This window comes from Notothenia rossii (genome assembly GCF_949606895.1).
Source record: "Notothenia rossii genome assembly, chromosome: 8".
Taxonomy (NCBI): Eukaryota; Metazoa; Chordata; class Actinopteri; order Perciformes; family Nototheniidae; genus Notothenia; species Notothenia rossii.
Window position 1 is genome coordinate 3,453,290 of NC_136906.1, and position 10,633 is coordinate 3,463,922.

General features: G+C 38.6%; 2 protein-coding genes across 4 annotated transcripts in view; one reads left to right on the forward strand and one right to left on the reverse strand.

Moving 5' to 3' along the window:
* LOC307016579 (nucleosome-remodeling factor subunit BPTF-like) overlaps window positions 1-6,007 on the reverse strand; it is a 41,405-nt gene extending 35,398 nt beyond the window's left edge. For 2 of the 3 annotated variants that reach the window (XM_079645741.1, XM_079645742.1), the window contains exons 1-3: window positions 5,285-6,006; window positions 2,365-3,184; window positions 793-1,022 (exon numbers count right to left, since the gene is read on the reverse strand). In XM_079645741.1, coding sequence (XP_079501867.1) covers window positions 793-1,022; window positions 2,365-3,184; window positions 5,285-5,774 — 1,540 coding nt within the window. In that variant the 5' untranslated portion in view covers window positions 5,775-6,006. Of the gene's footprint in view, window positions 1-792; window positions 1,023-2,364; window positions 3,185-5,284 lie in introns of all 3 variants that reach the window. The other variant, XM_079645740.1, reaches the window with a different exon arrangement.
* Window positions 1-10,633, forward strand: part of LOC307016330 (phosphoinositide 3-kinase regulatory subunit 6-like) — a 492,324-nt gene that overhangs the window by 157,505 nt on the left and 324,186 nt on the right. The gene's annotated exons all lie outside the window — the stretch shown is intronic.

The following is a 10,633-nucleotide window of genomic DNA, read 5'->3' on the forward strand; positions in this document are numbered from 1 at the left end:
ATACATTATATCTATATATATATATTTCTATTAATCATTTTCGGCCTTTCGGCATTCGGTTTTCGGGCCAACTGTTTCCTATTTTCGGTTTCGGCCAAGAATTTCCCATTCGGTGCACCCCTACTTTATGGCTAAGTGTTAGCACCCCCCGAAGAGGCACAAGCTCTTACTTTGATATTGGAGATTTCAATAAATTCAATTCGGAAAAAAAACGGGGAAAAAACGAATAACTGAAACCCGAATAGTACTCCAACGAACGGATATTCGGGTACATTCCTATAAGGGAAGGCTCAATTCAAAATTCAAGTGACGTGACACGACACGACGTGACACCCCCCCCCGCTCTCGGGGTGGACGCTGGTCTGGCGGAGACACTGACATACTAACATACTGACATATTCATAGATTTGCTCCTCAGATGTAAAAGTATTAAGACTACATCAACACATTGGTGTGTCATGGAAGCAGACCATATAAACAATATCGTATATAAAACAAAGCAGGCATAATAAATATTACACAAACATAAAATAAGTGAACCTATTTGGATCGGGCCATGTTTGGAATCAGGAGGTTATAAATCACTGATCTGAATATCGTGTACCAGATTGTATTTCCTTGACCTATTTGATCTGTTATATTGTGTTGCATTGTGGGAGGAGCCTGTGACCTCAGATTGCCATTGACATATCTACACACTAGCTCTGAACGAATTACAAAAAAAGCTTTAAGGATGACACTGCAAGGTTTGAATCTCTTTCTTTGGGCAATGATAGACGTTATATTTCGTACCGTTGACAGCGGTGAGGTAGGCTTTGTTGTTTCCCCGGGCTTTGTTGGTGAGTTCCTCGGTGATGTCCATGTGAGCGTGGACCTCCTCCTTCATCTCCTCCAGCACGGCGTGGAGCTCGGCCTCCCAGTACTGACGGTCCAGAGCCTGCATCAGATCCTCCAGCTGCTTCCTGCTGCTGTAGTACCAGATCTGCTTCTTCTCCTTCTTCTCCTGCTCCCCGTCCTCCTCGCTGGGGGGGGGGGGGGGGACGACGACATAGCATTAACATACTGGTTACAGCAACATAACAAAAGGCCAGCAAGGCAATGTTATTCTTGAAGATACATGTAACTATTAGCTATTGTTCCAGTCAGATGTCTTTGCTCTGAGTCTTGGATAGAGTCAACTTTTCCCACTTTCTGTTGAGTTGCGTTTCTTGCTATCTCAATTTATAAGATAGAGTGTAATTTACAAGATATATTACTTCCTCCATCCTTACAGTCATATTTAAACCGGTCAATATTAGGGGTTCCATTTAACTCAAAGTATGTGGGAGAGAAACTCGCTCTGGAGGGAACACAGGGACTTTAGACTTTGCAGAACATTTACATGCACTAATAATAATACATTTTATTAATGCTGTCAAAATTAACAGCGGTAATTCATTTTTTGAATTAATTGCGCTAAAATATTTAACGCATTTAACGCATGTGCGGAATGGCCCGCCCCATACATCCCACCAGTGGCAACGCTGGGATAGGCTACACCCATACCAAGAAATGGCTTAGCCCCACCTTAGCCCCACCATGAACAATGATGTTAAAGTAAGCTAAATAAAGTCCGCAAACTCGCGGAGTAAATCACACAGACAGCAGTTAGTAAAGAATGATTTCAGTAGCCACTTGTCTGGAAATACCGAAGACTAGAAACGGTTTTGAAGACTTTTGTCACGTCTAGATCGTCTTCTCAATAGAACATCTTTGATAATGTCTTCTGGCCAATCAGAATCAAGATAACGGCGTGGTGTTGTTGCAGGAAGTCCTGACGGAGAATACTTTTGCTGTAGTACATCTCTATATACATAGATACAACACTACGTGTTGATAGAAATCAACACGTAGTGAAATAAGACCCCACGGTTTGATGATTGATAGGTGTGTGGGCTGTCTTTCATTTTGACACACAGAACAATGTTATAATAAACATACTGTATGTGAAATGGATATATCCGCCTTCTTTCATTTATCTTTCCATTCCCACAACAATACATAAAGAAATGGCATATTTTGGACATAGTTCGAATGGTGATTAATCTGATTAATTCATTTTTAAGCTGTGATTAATCTGATTAAAATGTTTAATCGTTTGACTGCCCTACATTTTATTTATATAACTGGTGCTCAAAGCGCTTTACAAGCAAGTAAAGAAGAACAATAACAACAAAAGTAAAGTGCTAACTTAGGTGGAATAAGGGCGAGGGGTTAGTGGAGTAGGAAAACCCTCAAACCTATAGAACCCACTACAGGAGAGGGAGAACACCAAAAAGCTAAATAGGGCGCCTTTAAAAAGTGAATTGTGGTTCAGCAACTTACACAATAATCCTCCTGTTCAGGAACCAGTACTTCCTCTGGTGCCGGTCGTATCCGATGGGCTCCTGTCTGATATACGGCCGGTTCTTCTGCGCCTCCGTCACGCTGTCGGTGACCCCCGGCACTTTATGAGCGACGCAGATCTCGCACTGCCACTCGTCCTCCGGTACCTCCACCAGCGGGGGCTTCACACACTCCAGGTGATACACCGCTGAGCACGTCTCACAGCACAGCAGGTCCCCGAGACGGTGACACACTCGGCAGTGGTCGTCGTACAGCATGGTGCCGTCGGACATCAGCTCGTCGCGGGCGATGTTGGTGGTCAGAAACTGATCCACTAAGAACTGCAACACCTTGATTTTACTCTCAAGAGGACCATAAGGATACTCATCCACTTCCTGATAGGGCAGAACGTGATGGTACTCCCGGTCGCTCTCGCAGTACGCGCGCAAAACCTCCGGCCACGTCATGCCGTCGATAAAATACAGAGTGGAGTTGACGCTGTCTTTGAGGTCGGCGGGGGCAAACGTGGTGTTGGAGGTGTCTTCTTCACGTAGGATGACCTTCAAGAGGGCAATATGTGTCTCTGCGATTAAAGTGCACTGCTCCTGACCCACCAGCGCCGCACAGAAGTCCTCGAAGCGAAACGGGGAGAGACGCAACACCGTGCTGAAGTTACGTAGCACCTCGTAGATGGAGGCGGCGTTGAGGAGTTCGGCGCTGGGAACCAGGAGATCCTCGGAGGAGTCGGGGAGTTTGAGAGCAGGAATCTCCTTCTCCTCCAGGATAGGGCTGCGAGGTCGAGGCCGGCCTTTTCTCTTCCCTGTAGGAGACAAGCAAAGTTAGCTTTGATCGATTTGATGAGAGGCACATTACATATAATAAGTCCATATAATGCGATGTTTAATCTTATTAATATCACACTGCTCTCTGCTTTCTGTCTGAGTCAAAACTAAATGCAGCGTTCAGTTATTATGCTTCATAAATCTGAAAAGAAACCACAAAATAACTGCTATTCTTACTTATTTTTAATCAAGGCTGAAGACACTTATTTTTCCTTCTGCATTTGATTAAATCAAATCACTTTTTCATTTCTACACTGCACTTTACATTGCATTATTGTATGTTATACCGGTCTTATTCTCTTACATCTTGTTTTTAAATTGTATTTTCTTGGCCTTGAATTACTGTTATTAACATTTGGCAATAACCATCTTTTTCTACACCAATATACCAATGAATACATGGTGCATCATTTCTTAATGTAGTTGTAATTCGTGTTATTCTCAATCCTATAGGTGCAGGTAGTTTGCTATAACCAGTCAAAGAGACACAATTAAGTTAGATAGCTAGCTCCTATATTTATTTTTATTAGCTATAATGGACAGACTACGATGTCTTCCTTGCGTAATATTATTGCGTTTAGCTATAAGAAGTATGCAAAGTTAGCTTTATTTAACTATCAGACTTCATATTAACAGTATTCAGCATGAGCTAACTGAAAGCTAACATTAGCTCAGAAGCTATTATCTTTCCATTAATTGGCTTCAATTCAGAAACTATACTTTCTTCTTCACCTGATACAAATGGGCTTGCGTGTAACTACAAGTAAGTCAACTTATAATGATATAAATACATTTTTTTAATTAACTACAAGACTTCATATTGACAGTTAGCAGCAAGAGCTAACTGTACATGCTAACATTAGCCACGTAGCCGGTTTCTTTCTATGAATTAGGTTAATATCAGAAACTACAATTCCTTCTTCACTTATTACAAATAGCGTTGCATTTTAATATAAGAACCGATACTAACGCTAAGTTATGATTATCTAACTATCGGACTTCTTATTGACATTATCCAGTAGCTAACTGAGCTAACTGTGCATGCTAACATTAGCCACGTAGTCATTATCTTTCTATGAATTGGCTTCAAATCAGAAACTACAATTTCTTCTTCACTTGTCGCAAATAGTGTTGCATGTTAATATATAAAGTCAATATATAATTATCCAACTATCGGAGTTCATATTTACAGAAGGCAGTATGAGCTAACTGTACATGCTAACGTTAGCAGGCTAGAAGCTACTGTAAATGAACAACTTCAACTATTTAGAGTAGGAGGTATGCAGTTATTTTTATGCTATAGTGTGAGAATAATGCAGAAAATAGTGCTTTTAGACAGTGGTGGAAACATAGGTGAGCTGGTGTTACAGCTACAGATCTGATCCACCTACAGCAGCTTTACTGATCTGCGGCCTGTGTGCATACAGTCTCCATTTTGAACAATAACCACACAGCTTCCTGAGCAAAAACAACAACATCCAGCCTTTCAGGATGCATTTCCCAAACAATATAGACACTCTTCTTGCATTACTGTGTAATAATCACCTTTATGTGAAAAACCTAGATTGTTTTAAATATCCTAACATGTTTTATAATGTCTCAACACCTTCATTTGTTACTATGTCACTAAGTCAAGTTGGATTTGTACTTATTTGCTACATTTTTATTAAATTCTATTATGTGCTTTCTTCTCTACATTTAGCTTTATAAATGTGCATATTATTTATTCTTGCATGCGTTTTGTTTACCTGCTATGCTAGATATATACATCTTTAAATACCTGTGCACTATATACTTCTACTGCTGTTACTACTGTAAACCTGTCAAACTACTTTAACATCCTTAGCTTATTTACAAAAAACAATGAATTGTACTTTTTGTTGTCCACCTTGATGTGTATTTTTGTAAATGGTTATTTGTGTAATTTCTATTTCCAATATGTTATGCATGCCTCTTAATTAATATTGTGCTATTTTTGGCTCATTACTTTTGCTGTGGGACTAATAAAGGAATTCTTATTCTGATGATGACCACCCTGCTGCAGTGCATATTTACCCCCACTTTAATCACATATTTACCTGGAGTGCTTGCATGTGTGCTCTGACTCCTGAAGCTACTCTCCGTGCACAAACTTCCACCATCCTCCTCCTCTTCCTCCTCTTCCTCCAGGCAGTCAGATTCCTCTTTCAGGGCCTCATCTTCCTCAGACTGGGGCTCCTCCACCTCCTCCTCCTCGGATCTCAGACTCACAGCATCGTCGTCTTCATCACTTTCATGGTCGTCGTACACCACGGTTTTGCAGACCGGGGTTCGCCTCCCTCCTCGTCCCCGACTTCTGCCCCCTCTTCCCCGGCCCCGTGTTGTCGTCCCCGACCCCCCCAACCTGCCTCCTCCTCTCCGCCGCTTAGGGCTCTCTCTTGCGGGGCTTACTGCCTCCTCATCCCCGCTGTGGTCGTCACTTCGCACCCGGGGCTTTATGTTCCTCCGCGGCCGCAAACCTCGCGTTGCAGCCGGGGAAGAATCCTCCGCTTGGAGAGGTTTGGGCGGCCTGCCTCTTTTCCCTCTCATGGTGGAATAATTACTCCTATTTTTGCAGGGATTTGCCTCCAATTAGTTCCACTGCAGATGAGTCCCTGTGGGGTTCGGACGGTGTTGTTTTCACTCCCCGGGTTGGAGGGTTTGTTTACGGGTGTTTGAAGCTGAGAATGTGAGCCCTCGGTTCTCCTACAGAGCCGCCATCTTTCTTCTCCTCTCTTCTCTCTGAACAAACAGGAGGCGCTCACTACACGAGTCACGTGGTTTCTCCTCAGTGGCAACAATGAGCGACATGAGGATTCACTCACATTAGTTTCATTTACTACATCTTAATGATAGATATGAGGTCAACGAGGGGGTACATGTAAAATGAAACATACATAGAGGGAGAAAAGGTGTTTAAACAGTGTTTTACCATTTCAGGCAATGCAATTTTAGGCATTCAGTTTGAGGTCAGAGTACATAATGTATGAAAAAAAATATGTCAATACATTTTTCAAGATACTGATCAGTATAGGCATGATTTTTGGTCATTTTATACTGAGTTAGGGTTGTATAGGTTTAGTTTAGTTTACTTTTTTAGCTCATAACAAAGCACATTAATTTATTTTATATTTATTTGGCCTTTTATGGTTTCTTAAAATGCAAATACACATTTCTGAACACCTTTTTAATATTTCTGAGTGCATTCCCCCTTTTCATTAATTATTTAAATACAAATGTAGGCTTTGAAATAGACATGGGGGCTAAATCAGCCCTTTCAGACAGTAGTCAGACAAGTATATCCTCAGTGTTCCCAATGTAAATGACACACACATCTATACAAATAAACATAAATAGACAATATATATGTCAACAGTTATTATACATAATAAGTTAGAATACACTATAATAGACCAACCTACTTTATACATTATACAAGTGTGCGATGTAGTTGCACTTTGTACATTTAAACACAAAGACATGTATTTTTATATTAAAATCTTCTTATATCATTGATGAATTACCTCGCTTGTGACTTAAGGAGTGTTTAACTATTTAGCCGTTTGGTTGAATAACCAGTAGGCCTACAGTTTTTAATCAGTTAATCATGTATTTTGCATGTTAAATATTATTCAAACAGCAAACTATGTACAGTAGCATTGTAATTACTTCCTGTACAGATAAAACTATAGCAAACACTTTAACATGGCTCATAATATAAGTGTCCAAATATTGATTATAGGGTTTGTGTGACACAATAATAAACATTTAAAGTAACTGTATTTGTAGATTTCCATCCCAGTTACTGCTAGTACAATTGTCCTTATTATACACATACATTATGTAATTGAAATGGCTTACAATATATATATGAATAGGAGTTATGCATTGTGCGGTATAAGTTACGTCAGCATATAGTTAAATTCATCAGTTGTCGTGGCCGAGTGGTTAAGGCGATGGACTAGAAATCCATTGGGATCTTCCCGCGCAGGTTCGAATCCTGCCGACAACGAATAATTCTTTTTTGAAAATAATTTTAATAATACTTGTATTTCATTTAAATTATACTTTTACACATTAAGCTGTATATTCAAGAATCATTAGGAAGACATTCCGTGTATAAATTCTAGATGCGCCTGAAGTCACCACTTTAGCAGTTTTAAACGATGGTTTACAAGTGATGCAACAGCGCCACCCAGTGGTTAGGTTTAATGATTTAACAAAATGGATAATGCTTTAAAAATACTAAACTCAAGAAATACTGCAGGTTTTGAATTTTTTACACATGTATTGTCATCATTTAGGAGCCTGTAAAGTATGATATATCTGGTGTTTCATTAATTGTATTTGTATGTACTGTAAATCATTAGAAAAAATTAATATAAGAAAACCAATTAAATACAGAAACCGTATTTGAATTTAAGAAGTTAGAGTAAAAATATGAACATGTATACAAATAAGTTAATGGAAGATAAGATACACTTTAATAATCCCAAAATGGGAATTTATTTAGTTGCGGCAGCATGTCAGACAAAGTATTGCACATAATTCGAAATAAAAAAGAGTGGAAAATAAACAATCATTCAATATAAACATCCCAACATAGAAGATAAAACAGAAATTAAGAGTAAAAAATATCAAATTGACCGTGAAGATACAAATATATTGACTATCTGACAATTAAAACACTGCTGACGGGCTAAATTACATTAAATTAAGTCAAATGTACAGTGAAGACATGTATAATCAATAAAGATAATTAACATGGAATATAAATAATAATAAAGTGCAACAAAAAGACTAAATAAATATATTCACATGAAGTTAAAGTTATATTACAAAATAATTAAAGTTGACAACAGATGTATATCTTCTTTATCCCAGGTATTTCCAGCCAGTAGGGGGCAGTGATAAACCATGAATCAGAAACAGCGCAGAAACTCTGAACTTAAAGACAACTGTAGCATCAGAGTTAGAGAGGAGGAGACCTTAGACAGATATTATGTATATAGATTCATAGAGGTAACACTTTCATGATCAATTATTATAAAACATATCATATATATTATTCTGAAATGGACCAATCTGCACAATGACTACTTTTACTGTCGCTACTTTCACTATATCACTATATATCTTCTACTTTTACTCAAGTACAAGTTCTGAGTATACTTCTACTTTTACTCAAGTACTAGACCTGAGTACTTCTACTTTTACTCAAGTACAAGATCTGAGTACTTCTACTTTAACTCAAGTACAAGATCTGAGTACTTCTACTTTTACTCAAGAACAAGATCTGAGTACTTCTACTTTTACTCAAGAACAAGATCTGAGTACTTCTACTTTAACTCAAGTACAAGATCTGAGTACTTCTACTTTAACTCAAGTACAAGATCTGAGTACTTCTACTTTTACTCAAGTAAGATCTGAGTACTTCTACTTTTACTCAAGTACTAGACCTGAGTACTTCTACTTTTACTATAACAGAGTATTCCTACACTCTGAGTACTTCTACTTTTACTCAAGAACAAGATCTGAGTACTTCTACTTTTACTCAAGTACAAGATCTGAGTACTTCTACTTTTACTCAAGTACAAGATCTGAGTACTTCTACTTTAAATCAAGTACAAGATCTGAGTACTTCTACTTTTACTCAAGTACAAGATCTGAGTACTTCTACTTTTACTCAAGAACAAGATCTGAGTACTTCTCCCACCTCTGAACAGAACTGTCGTTGCACTTATTTCTTTAATTGTTATTTTTGTTTATTTCCCTTTATTGTAATTGCATGTCTTCTGTTGAGAGCCTCTGTGTTGCATGTCTTCCAAAGACTGCAATACTTTGATATATGTATAATGCCTTTTGAATCGTGTCAGTAACAGAGCAGATGAGCGGAGTCAGTGGAGCGGACTGAAGCACACTCAGATCAGCTGGAGGCGGGACGGGAGTCAATGGGACGCAGAGTCAGAATGTGGAGCAGACGGAGCAGCAGACCGAGGGTAACATGAAGATCTGAGTGAACCCCTTCAGGCTCTGAGAGAAACCTCCGTCCTCTTCATCACTCATCTTCATCATCCTCTGCACATCGACACACACTGAGGATACGTTTCATATCCTGATACTGTATTCTTCTAGTTTGTATCTTCTTGGTCGAATGCACTTATTGTAAGTCGCTTTGGATAAAAGCGTCAGTTAAATGAAATGTAATGTTGACATGTTGCCTCATGTGTGTGAAGTTACTCAGTGTCTGACTCACTGTCTGGTAGACCCCCCCCCCCCCCCCACACACACACACACACACACACACACACACACACACAACACAGACTATGCTATGAGACCCCTTGCTGTGGAATACGAATTATGTGCAGTGTAGCCTATATATATATATATATATACATGCCGTTCATAACTGTGTAACTTATACCTGGCTGCTATTTCTCAAAACTGTAACAGATGTGTATTTTGTAAATTGTGTAATATATTTGTATGCATGCTTCTTAGTTAACATAAGATAGATAGATAGATGGATGGATGGAGAGATTGATGGATAGAAACTAGAAATAAACAGTCCAAAAATATTTCTGAAATAGCATTAAAAAGTAAAACATAAATAAATATATATATATATATATACATGTGGAAATAAAAATGTCCAGTAACAAATACAATACATATACATATATTGTATATATATATATCCTGCACAAATATAATGCAGGACATAAGCTGTCTTTGGCTATTTTCTGCTGTTGAAACATGTAAATGTCCGCTCTGTGGGAAGAATAAAGTTATTTTGACTGACTCTGGTGTCTGCGAGATTTAAAACATATATATATTTATGCAACACCAATCTACTGCTGATGATATTTAGATGATGGGATGTAAACACACACAAGCAACATCATTACACCGTGTCTGGATGGGGAACATCCTCTAAGGCTAAGAGGTCAAAAAGGACTTGAATGTTTAAAGTGTTATTAAAGGGACCCTATGTAGGGATCCTGTAGTGGGGTCTGTTGGTTTTAGTGCATGTAAATGGTCTGCAAAGGCTCACATTCATACATAAACATACAGTCAAGACTCAGGGGCAGAAAAAGGTATTCAGATCAGATAATAACACGAATTAAAAAACAAAAAGTAGAGTTCGTCAAAATGTGGCTTTAAAGAGTCCCTATTCTGCTTTATGGGGGGTTTCCCTCTCCTGTTGGTTTTAGTGCATGTCAATGGTCTACAAAAGCTAAAATACCTGTGTTCCGTCCAGCGGGAGTTTCTCTGCCACTTAAACGTTAAAATCTCTTCAGCTTGTGTTAAGCACAGACCTCACAAACAAAAACACATCCAGAAAACCATTGACTTCCAGCCATAATTACATCACTGGTTAAAAGACCAAAAAAAATATTAGAGAA